The 20886-nt window shown below is 45.1% G+C and overlaps 1 protein-coding gene across 5 annotated transcripts in view; it reads right to left on the bottom strand.

The window, feature by feature from the left end:
* syt7a (synaptotagmin VIIa) overlaps positions 1-20886 on the bottom strand; it is a 59495-nt gene that overhangs the window by 19677 nt on the left and 18932 nt on the right. For 2 of the 5 annotated variants that reach the window (XM_037451437.2, XM_037451439.2), the window contains exon 1: positions 1888-4396. In XM_037451437.2, the coding sequence (XP_037307334.2) occupies positions 1888-3023 (1136 nt within the window). In that variant the 5' untranslated portion in view covers positions 3024-4396. Of the gene's footprint in view, positions 1-1887; positions 4565-7750; positions 7886-9226; positions 9307-16404; positions 16509-20886 lie in introns of those variants that run through there. The other 3 variants (XM_037451440.2, XM_037451442.2, XM_037451441.2) reach the window with 3 other exon arrangements.

Below are 20886 nucleotides of genomic sequence, written 5' to 3'. Positions count from 1 at the left end.
TATGGGATTTAAAAAAGAGAAAATGTACTTGATACCAACTAAATGATACATTTGGTTAATACACATTTTTTTTAATTAAAGTTACATACAGTTGGTAACACAACTACAAAGCTTCAATTAGGCCCAGTTACCTGCGGCGCAACCCATATAATCCTGATCAAAACACTAAATAATATATCCAATCGCATGGTGCTTGTATTGTTACTGTAAGTAGGGTTTATTGTTTAATAGTCACTGAATACCTATGTTGCCATTGCCCTTCAAGTTCAAGCATTTCAAGAATATTAGTAAAAAAATTACACAAATGAACTAACCTTTGAAAGCGAGAGAGGGAGCAGACGTTATTGATTTAAAGCCACCATTTACACAAGCTATCTATTTAGTCAGAGACTAGATATCTGTGTCAACCACATCAACGCAGTCCTTGAGCAATGATTCACCAGATTGGGGGTCTGGCCAAGAATGAAATGAACTGGCCTGAACACTGGGTCATTTCTATTACTAGACCGCTCTGTCATCAGACATATGAGGTGTTGCTGTTGCAAATAGGGGAATACATCACAAAATATGACCCGAATATCACATTTACAATGATGAGTTGACTAGTTTAATTGAGTATTATGGGCGATATTCCCAATGACCTTGGTTATGGCTCATTTGCTGCATTGCCGATGCTGGTGCAGCCGACATTATCTCAGCTGTGTCATTCGCAAAAGGCCCAGAGAAGCTTTTACACCAATAAAAAAGAAACAAGTGGTGCGAAACTACTGTAAAAGGGATTCGTGCACAGGGACACTAAGTGCCTTTTTAGCTCGCCAGTGTCCTCCAATACACTTTCAAACCCCACAGCCCACCTCACCTCTCCCTCATCTGCCCTCCCTCCACTTCTGGCCTGAAGTAACAATATGTTGCAGAAGTGGTGCTGGTGACATAAGATCAATGCTTGGGGGTTAACACAAACCTACAAACAGCTGCTTAACCCCTGTTCTTTCACTGATGCACAGTGACACGAGGGTGGTGCGATGTTCACACTCTGACACACATGTCAGCAGGCTAACTGCACAACCACCATTAGCATAAACAATACGGCGGTACCAGGAGCGGAGGGGCCATTTCACTTGCAAGTACTCATGAAATATGAAGAGACCGATGGATATTTAACTGTCATTTCAAAAGACGGCTGAGAAATAACATCATGTAATTGAGAAGGATGGCGTAAATATAAAATGCTTTTTTTTTCATGACACCATCTCATAAATATCATGAACTAGCACCAGCTCTGTCCTGCAGAAACAATTGCAGCAGACAGGCTGAATGCTGTCCAAACAGATGTTGCTGTTTAGCAGAGCGGAGTGTAAACATTGAGCGAGCTCTTCACACGATGGGACTGAAAATAGCTCACGATATGTCCCAACTGCATGATATACTTTCATTTTCAATTTCAATTTGTTAATAGATTTTAAAACTTTTTGGTACTTTTAAAACGCAATGCAAATCCTGTACATGCTCCAGTCACACAATCATGTATAGTCAGGGACGACAAAAACACACCCACACAACACAGATTGATGCATGTATGCACACAATCACACAGTGTTACACAGACTATAAAAGACAGAAGTAATATCCTTCCCTGGATATCAGATGCAAACTGAAAATAGACAGCCGAGGAGGCACGGAACACAAAGGTAAAAGGTAAAAGCAGATCAGTTAGTACTCAAAAGTAGATACATTGTTGATAATAATCACAACTGTAATGATTTGAGTCATGAACCATTACCTTAAAGTAAACCTTAGTGCAGTGGTGTGCTGATACATAGATGAGTCTAAACAGGAGACACTACAAAGGCTCCACAGAGACATGAAGGAAGGGTTGAAGAAACTCACAGGAAGGACTTGACGTCCAGGCCACGACTTCGCATCTGGTCCATCGTGTAATCCCAGCTGCCGGGATTGGCACGAGAGCGCCCTGCTCCACCTCCTCCCCTGTGGCGGGCGGCCCCTGCTCCCGACGGGGTGCCCCGCACACCCCTGGGGCCGCCTCTCGTACCTGCAAGGCCACCCTCACCGCCGCCGCCACCTCCCTCTCCTCTCCCAGCACCCCCGCCTCCCCCGGGCTGTCCGGGGACAGTGTGTAACTGTCCCAAACTTTGGGATGTGGTGGGGGGATGGACGAGAACAGGGACTGGTGGGTGGATGAGAGGCTGCTGAAGACTCTGCTGGCGCAGCAGCGTCCGAGGCCGGGTGGGGATGTGCTCCAGAGTGGACGTGTACGAAAGGACTGGATCCCCAAAGCTGGGAGGGCAGAGGAGCAGCGAGGAAAGAGAGCGCGAAGAAGGCCACGGCCGGCATAGGACAGGGCGATGGGGAGGGTGGATGGAGTCAGAGGGCACGGAGGAGTGAGAAGGGGAGGTTGATGTAGGAGAGGTGCCGGGGCAACACGGGATGCGTTGGTCGGGAGCGGCGAGGTCAGGAGATGAGACGTCGAAGAGTGGGAAGGAATCACCATGAATGAGACAAGGTGGCACGGGGCAGTGGGGAGACACGGTGGAGGAAGTCAGGTTGACGCCAGGACAGGTACAGGGAAGTTCATCCAAACAGGAAGTTGATGATGGAGAGGGGGAGGGGGGAAGAGTGTCAGTCGATGAGCCGGAGGGAGGAGCGTTGGGAGGTGGAGACAGGAGGAGGAGGAGAGAGAGAGAGAGCAACGTGAGGCAGCAGCAGTAACAGCAGTAGCAGAAATAGCAGTAGACGGTGCAGCCCGAGTGGTCGCCGTGGGCGCAGCAGCGTGCCGACGGCGAGCTCGCCCTGTGCGTCTGCGCGGGCCCCCTGCGGGTCTGCACGCCTGCGGCGTGCGGTTTGCGGGCCGGTGCGTTGCGCTTCGGCAGCGGTCGGATGTGCACCGTACGCACGGGCCCGGCGCGGCTCTGTGCCACGTGACTGCGGCGTGCGGCGTGGCTCGCAGTGTTGCAGGCGCCAGGCCCTCTCGGCGAGGGTTTTTTGGTCTGCTGAGGGATCCCCATGTCCTCTACTCGTCAGTCAAATGTTTCCATCTCTGATAGCCTCTCTTCCTGAGTCTTTTTCGTCTTTTTAATACATGCTGGGCCTCCAGAGACATCCCAACAGCCAACCAAGTCCTACAGTACGACTCCCTCCCTCCGTCAGCCTCTCGCTTTCCACTCCTCCCCTTCATAAAGGTTTATTCAGCCTGTGTGTTTTTATTGTCAACACTTACCTTTTTTTAATTCTTGCCAGTATCCTGTATCATTCTTTTGATTTTGATTTTCCTCGCCAAATATATCTTCTCCTCTCTCTCAGATCACTGTGTAAGAATTAGGTCATGAGAAAGCTATTCACATCCGTGTAGTTTCACTCTGCACTACTTCACCTGAAATAATTCCTCACGAGGCTTTTTGTGTCCATCATAAGTCTGTCACAATAAAGGGATAAAAAGGATAATGGTAATGGGTTAGCAATAAATGAAATAGTATGTAGGCAAAACATCAGAAACAGAAGAATAAAAGGAATCGCTTTAAACAGTAACAGAAAGATGGGGAGTGCGATGGGAACAGTAAGAGGAGAGACAAAAAAAATGGGGTGCGAGACACAAACACAAGAGACACTTATAGCAGCCTGAAAATAGAATCCAATTATAGACAGGGGGCAAAAAGAAAGATGAGAAGAGGAGAGGAGGGAATGAGGAGCGAGGTAGTGACGAGCGTAAATGTGTTGTGGAGGAAGCATCACAGGCATGAGGTGCCGAAGGAAGGTGCAAAAGAATCATGGGGAACTGAAAATGAACTGCCTCATTTCCAAGCTGCTGAATATAGACCTTAACTCGTGTCGTACGTCAAGCCTGGTGGATGCAGTCAGCGGCCAACATTAGTTCTCATTCCAGCCTAGATCTGAATTTAAAAGGGCGGGTTGGGAAGGTGTGAGGCATTATCTCAGTCAGGGTGGGAAAATTAGACTAATTCTGTGTGGCATTTTTGAAAAGCACACTTGGAGGCAGTGCAGCCGCTCACGTGAATAAATCAAACCCTCCTGCAGATGGACTGCCTTGCCCTTTATTGTGCAGCCGACTGGGTCAGCGGAAGCTTTGAGTCACGACGATGCAGCTTCTGTTTGTCTTCTGGTTCTGACGAGAGTTCTCGCACTTTGATCTCTGCCAACACGCTCTCCTCCACACCGGACCTGCACTTTCCTCCCAGCTGAACCTGACCTTTCCCTCCTTGCGTCCTAGAACCCATTCATTCATATGACCACGGCTGCTGCTGCTGCTGCTGCTGCTGGAGGTGACGACTTGTGAGACAAACATTTGCATTTTTAAATTCTGTCAATTCATCTACACAGTGAAATGCTTTTCTTTTTTTTCTCCACCCGGTTCTGGACTCACTCGCTGGGTCTCAATCCTCCGGACTGCATGTGGCCCTGGACGGTCTGCCACCTCCCGGCCTTCACGCCCTCTGTCACCACGCTCTTCACGCTGTCACTGCGGTAAGGACCCCCCCCATCATCCCCGTGCCCAGTTGCTGCCCCCTTCTGACCCCCTGACACTGCCCCGCTGAGAGAGAGGGAGAGAAAGGGTGCCGAGGTCCCACAGCCGACAGAAGGTTGTAGAGAGAGAGAACAACGACAGGCAGAGGAGAAAAAGACCAAAGAGCGTGAGAAAGGCCGACAAAACTGCACATACACACACAGTAAAATAGATTGAGTAACCACATGGCTGAGGAGGGGAGACAGATCAGTAGAGTGTGTGAGGGGGGCAGGTCTAGTTTTTCAGGAGGAGGAAAAGGTCGGTGTGGAGTCCAGTGTGGCAAAAGAGAGGGATGGAGGAGAGGAGAGGAGAAGGAGGGAGGAAGAGGAGAATTTACAAGGAGCCTGTGGAGGACGGAAAAACCAGCAAGAATCCCTCCTTTGGGCCTGTAGGACGGGTTCTACCGCTGCCAGCATTCACTAGCAGCATGTGGACGCTGGTTTATTTAAGCCTTATTCTCTCATTCAATTAAGCATTTGGGGGGGGGGGGGGGCTGAGATGTGGTACTACTATTCAAGGCAATTCGATAGTCGCAACTTGGAGCAACTGGAGGCGGCTAGAACTCAAATGAGCAAATAATCATCCCATTTGGGAAGTCAGTCAAGGGGATATTCTGTTAAATACAAGTGCATTTGTCAAGTAACACCAATTACACTCCTTTTTAGAACTTATTGTGTGATGTTTCTGTCATCTGATCCCCACTTAGCATTAATAACACAAGACAGGAAGTAGTAAACCTAAACACGGTAGAAAAGATGATAGGAGCAATCTAATCATATCAACCTTTCAAAATGTACGGAAATGAATCAGTGTTCATGCTTTAAGAGAACTTGTCAGATTTCCACTCAATGCTGGTTTGATGTTTAAAATGTCACGTCTACTCTGAAGGTAGTGATGATCAAAAATAAAGCACAGTAGTGCCCTCTGGTGACATGACTGCATTTCATTAATATGCATGGTGCTTCTGCTCCAGGAGACTCAAAATATGAGGCACGGAAGACGCTGTCGCCTGGTGTGTAACAACGGGGTTGGGAGGGGGGGGGGGTTGCTACACTTGCATCACGTCTATTTGAAGGTCACCTTTCACATTAAATTCTGACCAACTGACCTGACATGTGGATAAGTCATCAATCACGACAACGGCATGGAACGGCAGCTGAAGCAACGGTCAACACAAGGGACGTGGGCCTCATTCATAAAGCACAAGGTGAACCTATTTGCTATTTATTTAAAGGTAGGGACACATAAATAACGCCAAGATAAATCACTAAGCATTTACAGGAATAGGGCGATTAGATATAAATCACGTTAGCGAATGAACTTCACTGACAGTAAAAGTGATTTAGAAAAGAAATATGGAAGCAGTCAGATTGATCTGACTAGGTATAATATGCAAAAATACATTTAAAAAAAACGCTATGTCAATTCACCACAACGTTGAGATTGTCTCATGCCCGTTGCTGACATCCGATATATAACGAGTTTAATATTGACAAATGATCATATTGAACTTTGGATCCAATAAATTGTGCTGGTAAGGTAAGGTCTGCTAAATGAGGCCCAGTGTCATTAAAGAGATTGAAAGCTGCTGATCTCGAGAGAATCTCAAACTGGAGATAATTCCCAGCTGTCATTTGGCTTTAGCAGCACGGTATTGTTCTAAGTCACGAGGCTGCCCCGAGTCCCCCCTAGTTAAAATATATATTTGATGTTTTCTCATTCTGAGCGAATGTCAGAATTTTTACTGGAGCGCCTCCAATAAAAAAAAAAAAAAAGCGCTCATTTTGCCAAATACTCCAGTGAAAAGTTCATTTATTTTCTACTGCTGGAAAGACAACACCTGCTGAAAAACAGCTTATAATAAATGACATCCTCGAGGGTTTAAAATTGCCCTCAAACAGGAACACCGGGATCTAAAGCTGGTTTCCTGAGATCAGCAGCCATCATCTTCAGACAGCGATCCATACATCCACCGCCTTCATGAGCACGTAGCTGCCTCCTTTCTGCAGGCCATCTGACACACAGAGTCCTCAACAGCCAGGTCTATTAAAGATGACCAGCTATCAGACGGATGCCTTGTAGCAGGATGTCTACGCTCAGAGACCGTTCCGAGATGGGTGTGACCTTGCTACTGCTATAATGGACGTAAATGCCTACTGAATGAAAAAATGGCTTTTATTGCATCAAGTAAAAAAAGCTGTTTTCACCGTCGCCCTATTTCCCCACATGCCAGGCAGTAGACACAGTTGTGCCACAATCGGATATCAGATCGATGGGGATCACAGGGAAGCTGCAGATGAATTTGGACCACAGGTGAACACTGGTACCACACCTGGTTCAACGGTCAACCCTCCACAACATCAACCATCTCAGTTCACTCAGGCAGAAGGGCAGGGACATACACAGATTACAGATAACGCGGGTTAAATCATACACATGTCTTTTTGAGTGGAACGTTATGAGGGTTGTCCGTCTCCATGGTTACACCCCCCATGGGAAAGATGTGAAAGGTTAGAGGTCAGGGGTTAGTGGGACCGGCAGGGCTGTAGGGAGTTTGGGGGCATCTGAACATGCGCCTCTGTGTTCATTAGAAGGTGACGGGATGTGAGAAGTAGCGGCAGAAAATGACCCGAGGGCGACGCGGCGCTGTGCTGTTTTGTTTTGACGCTGCGGTAATAGTCGAATGGAAGCTGTAACATGCTCGTATGGCATTTCCTGCACTCACATTTTCCCGAGCAGATTATGACTAAACATTAGACTTGTGCCCCACGGCATTCCAACTTTGGATGTGTTATTATTATTGGTGTTGTTATTACTATTGCGGATGGCAATCGCATTATACAAAAGTAATAAGTGTATAAATGTGCACTTTGTGAACATTGCAACACTGTGACATTTATAAAATGGGCTTTTTCCACAGGGCCTTTGGCTGAATGTTGTAGGAAATCAAAAATAGTCCAGATTATGAAAATAAGTGGATGTGATAGATTGCCTGGCTCTATAATATTCACATCTAATGCTTCCATTCGATGAGGGGCTGGTGGTGACGACAGCACAACCACAAAAGAGGATGTTGTGAGTAAAGGGGAAAGGAGTGGAGGAGACGGATGCGAGGAAGGAAAAGGAGAGGGACAGAGCGAAGCGGCACCGCCCCTGCCTCGCTACAGCCCTGCTCAGGAGGAAGTCTCTTACCAACCTTGGACCAAGACTCACTTGAGTGTGAGGCGAGGATCTCCATATGGGGCATAGGGAGAAATGTTTAGTACGAACTCCTTGGGCGGATAGGAGCTCCACCTCTGCTGCACTGTGCTGCTGTCATTGTTATTCCAAAAGTCTCTGTCTAGATCACTGTGGCCAAAGAGAGAGACAGGTCAGAGCAATAGAACCATGGACAGCCTTCGGCACCAACCAACCATTGGCAAGAGGCGCTCCTGCTCTGATGCCTTGGTTTGAGGAAGAGCCTTTTGAAACAAAACAGGCCCAGATTAATGTCAAATATTCCACCTGACGTTGACAAATCACCATAGTTGTTTGATTTGAAAATTAAAAAAAGGGGGCAGCTTGGGAGAAAAAGGCATTCACAAAAGCTTTTCGTAAAGCAATGTGCTGTAGCAGAGACAAAGAGAAAGAGAAGGATAAGCAAGGAAAGAATAGGTCAGAACCTGATGAATACATACAGCGTGTGATTCATTTCTGTTCATCTACTACTGATGAAACACAATTGAGTAAACATCAAGAAGTCTGCGCACCATCCTCGGCGTGAGCGGTGACAACGCATGAACGCATGGGACACAAGGCAGAGAGATAAACCGCAAACAATCAAAGTCGAGGAGGAAAAGGTGAGCAGAACCAATGATGTCATACCAGCCACACAGCAGTGGTCAGAGCTGTAGCAAAAGGGACAGAGCAGGAGAGAAAGGCAGTGTACAAGGAGAAGAAGTTTGAAGCTGAAATGGCCGAGTGAGCACACCAATGCTGCTGGAGCCAGTGAGAAAAAAAAAAAACTAAAATTAAGAGGCCGAGGGGCTCAAGTTAGAATACATTCACATTTTCCTTCTTTAGTGCTTAGAACCAGAAAAGCAAAAACGAAACATTCAAAAATAGCTGAGACAGGAGCAGCAGGTTATAAAAGAGAAGTGGTGATGAGCAGGTCAATATATGCACTTTGTGGAATAAAGTGTTGTACTTAGCATTACAAAGCTGACATTTCCTGGCGCTGACCTACAGTCCTGCTTCACCGAGAACCGAAAATACTGTAATCTTAGACTGAGACCTGTAAGAAATGTTAAATCAAATTCCTCCCAAACATTTATCTTCAAGAACGCTCACAGCCCCCCCCCCTTCGTTTACTTAAACCTGCAGCCATTAAGCAATGCAGAGGCGCGGCAAAAGCCTGCACTTAAGTGACACCTATCTTACGACCCATAAGATAAGTGCAGGAGCAGACTCATCCAGCCATTAGCTTCACAGGTAAGATAATGCAGATTTAATCTACACTGATCAAATCACTAACCTTTCATTTACACTCTACCCAAACATGCTCTCGCAGATATTCTGCTCTCAATTAAAGCACCAGGCCTTATTTTCTGCCTTGTTTGTGCGACGTACGACACGGCGCTCAAAGCAGAACCAAATAAGAGTTCATTATCACCAGAATTATTCTACCCCAACCAGTTACCAGGCGCTTACTTGATGGCTTTTTTCTCCCCTCGCCCACGTGCCGAGTCCGGAGTGTCGGCTGTTTCCACTCCTGGCTTGTTCCTCTTCCCCTTGAGCCAAGCGGAGGGAGGAGATGGCGGAGAAAGCAGAGAAACAAAAGGTTAGCTCCGATTTGTCCTTTTCAAGCTCTGTTGTTTCTTTACTAATTTCAAGTGTAAATGCCTCCCCCATTATCTCAGGAACACTGTGCCATCGGTCCTTTACCTGATGGTCTACTGATTACACTCATCAAAGTCAAATCAAATCTGCTGTGGAGAGGCATTTCTGACTATGATTATCATTCGCACCACCCTGGTATTTACATGGCAATTGCCTCTTTAAAGTAATCCGCTGGGCAGCGCAGAGAAGCCTTTAGAAAGTCTTGCACCAGGCTGATTTCAAATAGCTGGAGCATGACCTGCTGTAACCATGGAAATAATGGCAATTTAAAGGCTTCAAAAAGCGAGGTCTGCTGGGCGCATTCTACTGGAAAAGCTCATTACAGTTAAAGGTGTTTCACACATGTCACAATGCAAGTAATCTCTATTGACACTTTGCTACAAGCTGGACAGGTAAGGGATCAGTCTAAAGCTGCCCCGGCCTCCTCGGATACCACGCCTGTTTCTTGAAAGCGATGCTCGGATACACATCAAGGAGAGGCGAGGATTCTCCAGCCTCGGGAAAATGAGAAGGAGGAACACACACTGAGCTGCTACGTGGATTGGCTTGGACAATTGGATCCTAAATTGAAGGGCAATTTCAGTGCTAGGCTTAGTTGTTGGGGATTGAGCATGGAGCTTGGGACTGGATATCACGAACTATGCAACCTCCCTTGCTGCCACTTTACTCGTGTAATGACTCTTTGTATTAAGCCTTACTAGAACTCAATTGAGGTCTGCTACACGGCCCCAAAAAAAAACAGCGACCCCGTAACAGGTCTGTGTGTTTTGTCATGAGAAGTGTCGGCCCCCTGGTTTGCTTATTTCAAAATATAAAACGTCAACATCATTACATTCCTCTAGGTATCTTTTCTCTCTCTGTCCCTATCGCGATTTTTGCACAGCGAATGCATTGCAAAAAGCCTCGCAAGCCAAAAGTTATAATGAGACTTAAGGGCCATTTTGTCCACCCTTTTATTAAAGTAAATTGTATTTAAGTCACAGAATTTCTAGTTGGGCCGGTGGTGTTTCATTTTGCCCTCAGCGCTGAGTGACGCGTCTCCACTGCTGACGTTGTTTTAGGGTGACATTGGAAACGTGGCCTTTGGGAGAACCGCCAATGGGTAAACGCTGAGATGCAATCACCCAGAGTAATCGACTGAGTTGACTCAGAGATCTATGTGTGATGCACGCATTGCTCACAAATAGCAGACACGTATGGGATGCAAATTTATGCCACAGTTTATGCACTTTATCCTTAGTCCTTTATATAATGACTCACATAAGCTCCATAATGTGCAGACCACACAGGTAGCATTTCAAAGTACAGCCTACACCTTGGATTTGGTAGCTTTGGATATATTGTTGGACTTGTTACGAAGCCAGAGTTGACAACAGCACTGCTGGGCAGACATGATAAAGCCCACAATGGACCAACTGATGAAAAATTATCTTTAACACACAAGGAAACAAATCGGCTCATATGTTGTATAATTGCCACCATTTTAAAACAGAAAGGTCAGCTGATGAATAAACAGTGATCTGACGGGAACAACACGTTAAACAGCTGCATTCACGGGTTGTGTTTGTAATTTAAATACTAATTTAGGGAATAATGGTCTCTTTGTAAGCTATAATTGAGATGGAAGTCTATATACTAAACACATCAGCCCACACTAGAGAGACCATTTGTGATTTTTCAGACATGGCTTTAGGCGTTTAATAAACCTTATCATTGGCTTGGAAAACCGGGTAAACTTTACAGTTTTGTACACTATTTTAAACAAAAAACATACCGCCAACAATAAAAGCTTCAAAACATCTCAATGCCCAACTCTTTCCTGTACATCAAAAAAACTATAATTTTGCACATTACAATAAATACTATACACTTGTAGGGCCATTTCTGGAGAGGCAGAATTCTCTCAATTTCTCTGAGAGAAGGGCAAGCTAACAAAAGAGGCTCATTTATCATTTAATGCTACAGTAAACATTTCAAAAAGGTGGGACAACAGAGAGAGAATGAGCAAGAATCCGGCAGAGAAAGAGGGCTGAAACTAAATAGAAAAAATAGAAATAGGCAGCCAGATGAAACACAAGGGCAGGGGCAGATGGCATGTGCGACAACGAGATTGGAGAGAAAGACAGGTGCGAAATATGAAATAAGAGAAACAATGAGTGACAGGAAGTCCCGAGTGGATTGGACGTGAGAAAAAGGAAATGGATGGGCATTGAGTCTGACGATCCTCATTTCCATGCACACACACACACACACACACAGACAAAGAATTACACGGCTTCAAAACCATCTCCTCCACCTTTCCCTGCAGCTCATTCACAAGAGTGAATAACAAACATGCTTCTTCTGTATTCGTCGGTATTCGTGAAGGCTACAGGGATCCGTGGTGATGAACATAACAAAGCACACCAGCTCTAATGGAAAGATACAATAATGGAAACCAGCTCAATGCCCCAAATGAGGGTTAAAGCACACCGACGGAAGAGTGAGCAATTTCCTCTCATCAGCTTCTACTCAAATGCCCTCGAAAACACTTCAGTCAAATTTAAATCAGTCGTCTTTTTGTTAAAAAAAACAAATGGTTTCATTTGATTTCAGTGTTGAGTGCTGTCTGGCTCGGAGCCATGAGTTGAAAACAACTGATGTGAATAACCAGTTATGAGAAAAATCACAAGACGCAACTTGGTGGCGTTGGTAATGGGAGAGAATCAACTAACACATTTTGGAGTGTAACTTAACGCCTCGGTCGGAGCCGTGGTCTGATGTTGGAGTGTTTGAATCAAACACATCAGCAATAGCAGCTACTGTGAATGGGACTGAAATGAGGGAAGGATGAATGCAGCAGAAATACTGGGAGGTCCCTTTTAGAAAACCTGCTCTGTATCGCACACCAACAGATACAAAGACACAAAGCGTATTCCAGACCACGCTTGGAGTGACTTTAGGATCCCGTTTTTTCGTCAAAATGTACATCCGTAACAGAAACAACAGTGAAAACCGCGAGGGGGTCTGAATTAATCTGTGTGTAGGGTGTTGAGTTTTATCTTGGTACGTTTATGCTGCATCAGCATCAGGCGTTTCCGCCATTGCCCCAAAGCCAAGCTCATGCTAAGCCATCTGGCAGATGTGTGCATGCCTTCAAGTTTGGATGAAAAACTGACAGAAATGGTTATATAACTTTTTAACTAGTGAAGCTTCATTCACACAAACATGCTGAGCTTCACCATCCTGCCGACTCTTCTTTAATGAGTTTGAAACTCTTGAGATTGTTGTGTTTACACTGCGATTCAGTTATTTGTCCTGGCGTCCCGATGGAGTTGCTGTATTATAAAAGAGCGAGCACGAGGTAAGAGGAAAAATGTCAAGGCACAAATTTCTTTTTGACGCGTGGCAGCAGACGAGTGAGAAAGGACCGGGCGTGTGGACTGCCCACGGTGACGCTGAGGGTTTTCTTGAAGAATCCAGACATGAGAGGAGAGAGAAACTACCACCCTCTATGTCTCAGTTGGCAGTGCTCTGCCTTCCAACACCCAGCTGTGTTTGTTTGCTGTGAATTAGCAGGCAGCAAGAGTCTGCATGCTCGCTCAATATTACCCACATTGCACCATAATTAGAGAGGAGTAGACTATTAAAATGGTCGTCCGCTGCTAAATCATCAGTCGATCATTTATTTTCAGCATCTGTCAAAACAGATACTTAGATTAGAGATACTTTGTCTTGTGTGTTTTTTGTTGCTGACATCGAGAAGCGTGCGACCACAGACACGTACAATTTACATATTACCAAAAACACTATTTGTCAATTCAATGTGACAGGTCAAGGCTTAAGATCCACATAATGTGTTGTTATTATAGTATTTCCAATCTTTTAAATAAACAATTCTCCTTTCTGTAATTATTAGTATTATTTTTTCTTCTCTGATTGGAATAATTACCACGATCCTCCCCATCAACTGTGAACTTCTCACATCCGGTTAATGCATCCGACATGCTGAAGCTGGTTTGAGCCCATCAGGGATTGAATCTGGTCAGGTCCAAAAATAATCTGTGTCACAGGAGCATTTATTTAGCGTTTATGAACACCAGACAGCCGGTGCTGCTCAAACAGATGTTGGCTGCGCCGCCTCCGATACCGCCCAAATCCCACCTACAACGCCTACAGCGCCACGGCGACGACGCAAGGCCCCACTGACAATCAGAACGCCGGCTTATTGATCATGTGACCATTTGCTTTGATTTTTTTTTTGGGTGGGGGGGGGTTTGTGTCACCAACTTAAACAATAATAATGCGTGACACAAAAACACCCCAGAAACACAAAGAAAATCTACCATTTTCCAAAATCTTTTTTTGCGGTTCTAAAAGCAGTCGAGTGTCTATAAACAGCGGCGGGCGGACGCAGCAGGCAGCAGCAGAAGGGCACCACGCCGCTCATTGTGCTTTTTTTTTTTTTCTTCTCCAGGGGGCTTAGATAACAGAAAGCCGAGCAGGAGGGAGGCTTCAGGATGGCAGCACATGAGGATTTTAAAATAAAATCCCATCCCGCTGGTTGCCGAGGCTAAAACACCAAAAGCAACACTCGCCCAAAAATGTCTTGTCTATTAACCTATGAATCATAACCAAAACTGGCATGGGCCCACTCGCCACTGACACATTGAGCTCGAGGCAAACATTTGTTCTTATGAGAGCTGACACTGTCAAAGAGTACACTGGGGAACATCATAAACGAAAGTTTTAGAAGCAGCTGGGCTTCATTTAAAAAGAGCAGGAACCACTGAGCACTTTATACCTAATGAAAACATTGTTTATAGAAAATCTGCATAATTCAATGCACACTACGTAGGCGTCTATGATAAGGTGCGTCGGTTTCGGGAGTGACCGTGTCTTATGCAAATCCTACTGAGTGTACATTCTAATCACGTATTCATAGGGCTCCCATCCGGAGGAGAACAGATAGAGAGATCAAGGGAAGTGAGGGAGCGGAGACACTTTCTGTATCACAAACAGATTGTTCATGGTTGTTATTCACATACAGCAAGCATCACACCTTAAACACGTCGTTATTAATGTGAGAAAACGGACGACGCCACGGGTTAATATATTCATGCTTTGCCCCATTGTGGCGCGCCATCAACACATTCATCAACCATACAAGAGACTGCAGTTTATCTCAGTCACGCTTAATTATTTTGTACATTAAGCAGCTGTGTTTAATGTGGTTTCACACGCCAGTGGGCGGCTGACATTTTTCCTAAAGTAAGTGGTCTAAAGACTTCAAAGGGTTTAATTAACATTCTAATGCCACTCACCCACCGCCACCAAACACCGCCACCAAACACATAAACACATACACGCCGAAGTCGGCCAACCAGGGCAAGATGCACAGCTGGGAAGGATCCAAAATCAGACGTGCTCAAGCAGCATCTGCACTGGGATGGAAGCACATCACTTTGTGCGTGGGTTGTGGTCGTCACCGGCCATCACGGGGGTCGTGTGGCCGACAGATCTTCAACCTATCGCTCTGTGGCTGCTGCCCGTCTCAGGGTGGAAATAAGATCCATTTACACTTGGACCTCGAGACCATTTCCTCCCCGGATCACGTACATTATACGGGCGTGCCTCAGTTATCGAGTTACAGTCTCCTTCTCTGAATTCAAGCAGTGCAAATGGTGAGCTGAAAAAAAGTTTGATCCAATTTTAAAGTGGAAAACAGTTGACCTGTGCTCCTTGGTGGTACGAGCACAAGATGAATAAGAAATCAATTAACTCGTTTAACGGCATGCGAATCTAAAAGAAATCAGTCAAGTGAAGTGGCTCTCAGCCGTACGGCTCTGTCTGCCTAACGAGTGGTTGCCTCTCTTTAATCAATCGCATTTTATACCATGTTATCACAATGCCATGCCCTCTATCAGAGGTCAGTGTGTGTAATCTGCCTTCTGTCTTTCATCAATGGGTGGACTGGTGCTGATGCTGTATCAGCACAGTTTACTGGCGCTGTGTCTGTCTGAAAATACCACAGTGTAAAAACACATATTTCAGAATTATGTATATTATGACATTGAATTAAATGGAAGCATCATTAATGTTGCAACAGGTTCAGGTGGGCCTAATATCCCATATTCAATACTGCCGAGTAGTTTAATCTATAATCTATTGCGTGGTATTAGTTGATTCATAGTTTGAAGGAATCTGCAAAATAAAGGGTTGTCCAATAAATGTAGTGGAGTAGAAATGAAAGGGAGAATTTAATGGAAATGCTTAAGTACCTCAAAATTGTACTACAGAGGTAAAATGATCCAATACTACAAAAAAAGTACAATCCCTTTAAAGAATGAAGATGAACAATGTGTGTTGAAGAACTTCATGAAATTCCTCCATGAATAAACTACCAGCTGCACAGATTAATGTAGGAGCCTTGAACTGCAAATACAGTTATTTAAGGTTAAAACCAGCTACACCTTTATCATGATTAAATCTGATAGTATCATATATTACAATTATACATTCAGGCCAGCTAGCTATTATTTCCGTGGAACCTATTTGTAGAGAAAAAACTGCTTTGATCAGATGACAAACCAACAGAGGAAACCAGCCACAGAATCCCACCCATTCCCGCACAGTTTAACACAGTTGATAGTCGTAGTTCCTGTTTTCCTCTACTTGCTGTTGTGCGTCTCAATTCATTAGTTACGTTTGCCCAGTTTCACCGCACTGTCGCATGCTTTCACGTTTGGTTAAGTCCATCTTCTTTGCAAAGGGGGAATAAGCAAACGTGCGATGACTGCGGTCGAAATATTATTTTTTTAAACGACCTTTTAACTTTCTCAGTCCAATAACAAGCGCATTGATACATTTTCATGATATTTGCTCCCACCGTTGTATTTTTCAAGCAACAATCACAGCAGATGAAGCATGTTAGGGTTAACAGCCGTGACTTCAGTACATGCTCAGTCTCTGTTAACGATTCTGCCGTTAGTGTGCGCGTCGAAACTCACCAGCTTGCGTTGACACCAACCACAAACGCCACAAAGAGCCACCAGCCAAACAGCACACACTGTCACAGCGAGGGAGACCAGGAACACGCTGAGGGACACTGAGCCTGCACACACAGAGTACAATCGGGCAGGGGGGGAAACAAAAATGAGAAAACATCGTTAAATTTCCTTCATTGTGTGTGAAATAAAAAACATGGGATTACGGCCACAGAGCTGATTGTATGTCACAGTGAATCATGTTGTCGCGTCCAGTCTAATTGAAAAGCCTCCAAAGCTGCCATTTTTACATTCTGTCATAAGGAGCTGAGAAATACGATCTCATCACCACCCCCTTCAATGCTGGAGCATTTCAATATCTTTTCAATAAGGGCTGCGGTCAGGCATCCCTCAGCTGCACACACATCACTGTCATGGTGCCACCGCTTGTTAACTGACAGGCTGAAAGAAAAGGGAGGAGGGAGGGAGGGAGGGAGGGAAGGAGGGGAGGGAGGGGAGCAGTGGGCGGAGAGGAGAGGAGGCTCGCCTGACAATACAAGAGAGCTCGTGATTAATGGGTATCAGTAGATGCCCAGTGAGAGAGACGGCTCTGCAAGAGAGTCACAAAAAAAACATCATTTTTTTTTGCTGAGAGAGAGAGTGGATGTGTGTGGGCGCGTGTGTGTGTGTGTGTTTTTGTGAGACAATTCACAGCTGCACCCCTGCGCCTGCGTCTGTTTGCATGATACTGTTGCAATAAGTGGATCTAAACTTGGGAGCACTTTGAGCTTTGGGCTGCACACATTTAAACAATTCAATGACCTTCACTTTAAAGGAAAAGGATATGAAGCCTCATCGAGCGATCAATGTTTTGCACAGCGGGGAGGATGCTAATGTATTCAAATTCATTATTTCCTTCTAACAATTCTGATTCCTGAATAAACAGTAATAAGCGGGCGCCAGGACGCCTTTCCACTGGGTGACAAACTGCGTCAAACACCTGTGCTTTCCTTTCAATAACTGGGTTCGTATTCTATTCCTCATTCCAGATGCTTCCTCCTTCCTTTCACTTGGCTTGTCACAACTGGCCTTTTCATCTCGCACCTTTATTCTCCAACACTTTATTCTCCACCTCGCAGTGTCCTCTGGCAACAGACGAGCTCCAAAGACAGGAACAGTGTGGAGTAAACTTGTTTCATATGGGAAAAAGAACGGGATCAGCACTGTAGTCCGATGTCTTCACTCAATCTCGACTACTGATTTGAAGTAGATGTGACACCTGGGGGCCACATGCGCCGTGGAAAGAGAGTTCTTACAAAATAGCCGTGGACAGCAAATTTAATGACAGGTAGATAATGAATAAATCCCATTATCATGCAAATTCTACAGTGTGACTGTAACAAATGAACCATTTGCTTTGTGCGTTTGCACAGCAATGTGTATGGCAGTGGTAAAAAAAGAAGGGAAATCTTTGGTTGTGGATGGAGGGAGACTTTGCAGGTAGAGATGGAGGTGAGTGAACTTCGACTGTCTTCAGTAAATACAAGAAAATTAGTCTCGTTAATCCACTCCACTCTTATGCTGATTTCAGTCATAGCAACCTAAGTATCACACTTATAATCACCGTGGTAACCTGCAAATGGCTGTAAATATATGTGGTGTTAACAACAGCTTATTTTCAGATGCCAATGTCTGTTTCATACAGCAAGCAACAAGAACAGCCTCCATTGCTTTAAATGGAAGTGCTTCCATGCTCTATATATTATGTTCAATTCACAATTCAGAACTGAGCTGATCGTGAAGTATAATCAGGGTAGTAGTTACAAGTGACCCCTACCATTGTTTATCTGGGTTAAAGAGACTGCTAATGGAGAGCACATCTGTGCCCTCCCGAATGATGAATATCACTATACATAAGTGTTCACAAATAGACACAGGCTGTATACTCTGTTACTGTATAATCATAAAGAGGTCAATAGACTCGAGTCCATTAGATAGCATGACATCAGCAAGGGTAACAATACAGCTAAGGGCATCTATTGTAGCATCCAGTGCTAAGTGACTCAGTGATGGATGTTCAGATTCCTGAAGGGCTCAGAGAGTCAGGTGGATCTGTGAAAGCCAGCAGGCGACGTGAGGGCCCCACTTCCTGTGCGCTTTCTAAAGATCGGGGTTTATGATCCGTGTAAGTCGTGACAGCTGAGGGAGGAGAAATCCTCCAAACAAAACCTAGCATGCACACAGTCAAATAGAGAGCTGGTTTTCCACTCAAAGGAATAGAACTTCCTTTTCAGAAGCTGCTGCAGAGGAGCAGTGTGTGCAGGCGGTGTGGAGGAATAAAAGGAAGGAAATACTCTGTGTGGAGGTATTAGGGAGATATGCAAATGCGCAGCACTGTGGCTGCGGAGAAAGAGAGGCATCATTAGAGAGAACAGAATGCCGCACAACACACAGCTATCACGGCACTCAGCACATTAAACGCGCCTTTCCCCTTGAACCAAACACAACTTTACGCTTAAAATCCATCACTCAAACAGGTGACGCATTAGTAAGGTGAAAGATGGATGCTGGAACGGGTAAAAAAAATAATAAACTGCATATGTAACACACAGTGATGATCGTCACCATGTTTAACCGGGTAAGGAGAGAAAAATGCTCCCAACACAGGGTGACGAATCCCGTACAAAATGGCGTGACTCGTTAAAACTGACGAGTGAGCTGAGCGAGCCAATGAACCCTTTGATCGGTAAGCCGTCTGAAGTCGGAGCACTCTTGAACTTGAAAGTATTTGTTTTGGGTTGCAGTGGCTGTCTCTTTCACATGAGCATAAAGGAGGAAATGCACAGGGCTTGGCACAGACGGTGGGAATGAGCTCACGGGACAGAACCACAAACACCAAGCCGGGCCGAGGTGTGGACATTTAAGAGTAACCGACAGGCAGAACGTGCAGAACTCGCGGTGAGAAAAAAAAGGCACACAGTCTTTATTATTATTTATGTAGTGCATAGCGGCTCTAAGGACAACAAGCATTACTGTGGTCGCACAGAGTGGGACTGCGCATGGAGGGGGATCCGGCAACACACGCAGTGAGCTAAGCCAAGCAGAAAGGGACCAGTCCTCAGGGGTAGAAGAAAATTGCTAATTGGACAGGCGGAACTGGAGCAGCGTCCAGTCAGCAAAGCTGCCACACTGCATCTTTAAGCTCTGTCTGAGGTGTAGAGGGCAGTACCTCAGAAGATCCGGGTGCCAAAGCTTGCAGCCTATATTCACCACTTGAAAGCCCCCCCCCCCCCCCTTCTTTTACTGGAGTCTGGGTTCTGCTCTCTTCACAGACACTGAGCTGCTGCCGTGGTGACCCTCGACGTCACTTAGATGTCTTTACAGTCTGTAACCCTCCGAGGAACAGTGCGTGTGCCGAGGCGAAACGTTACGTACATCCAGTCATGTTGTGATACTGAGTGTTTCAAATTGTTTCCATCTACCTTCTGGCTCAATTCATCGGTGCGGCCTGTTGCTTTTCATTTGCAGTTATGTCTCTGGAAAGAAGACGGAGGGGTGGTAAACAGCACATGTGTGTAAATAGTTCTCTTTTGCTCAGTCGCACAAAATAACTTTTGGGGGGAAGAGCGTGACAGTGATGCAGAAAAAGGAAAAAACATAGACGGTGGTTTAAGGTACATTCTTGAATAAAATGACCCTAGGCGATGGTGGGGGGGGGGGCTACCAGTGCTTGGGCCAGAGCTGTAGTTTAAGATGTTTTTCTGTTGTTGCAAAGGCAGAGAGTGTGGCCCGGCTGAATAGGCATCTCCTTCAGACAGAACGTCATTTCAAGTGGGATGTATGACAGATGATTGACAGTTCTCTCCTCCCTGCAGACATCATTGTGAAACCTTCACACGGCTATTTGACAAATGTACCATTGAGCATCGGTATTTGTTTTTGATTAGCTAACCCTAAAAAAAAGAAAAAATCATGTTAAATCTCCACTGAACTGTTAATTATTATTTATTTTTAATACACAGTAGGATTGTAGAGCAAATCAGGTGTATTTCTAGACCTTTCTTTTAGCAGTTTTTTAGCATGTTGCTGAGCTCAGTAGATTCTCAGTGGACGGTTCAACTTCAAAGACGTATATTCATTTGAACTAACTTTGGTTTCGAGTACCCTTTATTTAGTTATGAATGCTTCGCTTGAGGCCATTCAAAGAGACCCTGGATTCTATTAATTTCAGTGAGGTAGTAAAATGAATCAGAAACCTACAGTATGTTGGACAGACAGTAAATTGTTAAGCAGAATCTTGGTACTGTACTGTTGCTCCGTCATCCTGTTCAGACATCTTTTACTGCAAAACACATCTTTATTTTTTTTAAAATGCAAAATACTACAAGGTAACATGATCTTGACAACGCATTCATATTTCATCATTTCGGAGTTGGATTTTGACAGGGAACTCAGCGCTTCCCACTACTTTTACATCATCATGCCGGGAGAATCTTAAGAGGCAAC

This window comes from Pungitius pungitius, chromosome 6, assembly GCF_949316345.1.
Source record: "Pungitius pungitius chromosome 6, fPunPun2.1, whole genome shotgun sequence".
Classification (NCBI taxonomy): domain Eukaryota; kingdom Metazoa; phylum Chordata; class Actinopteri; order Perciformes; family Gasterosteidae; genus Pungitius; species Pungitius pungitius.
This window is presented reverse-complemented; position numbering and strand designations above follow the sequence as displayed.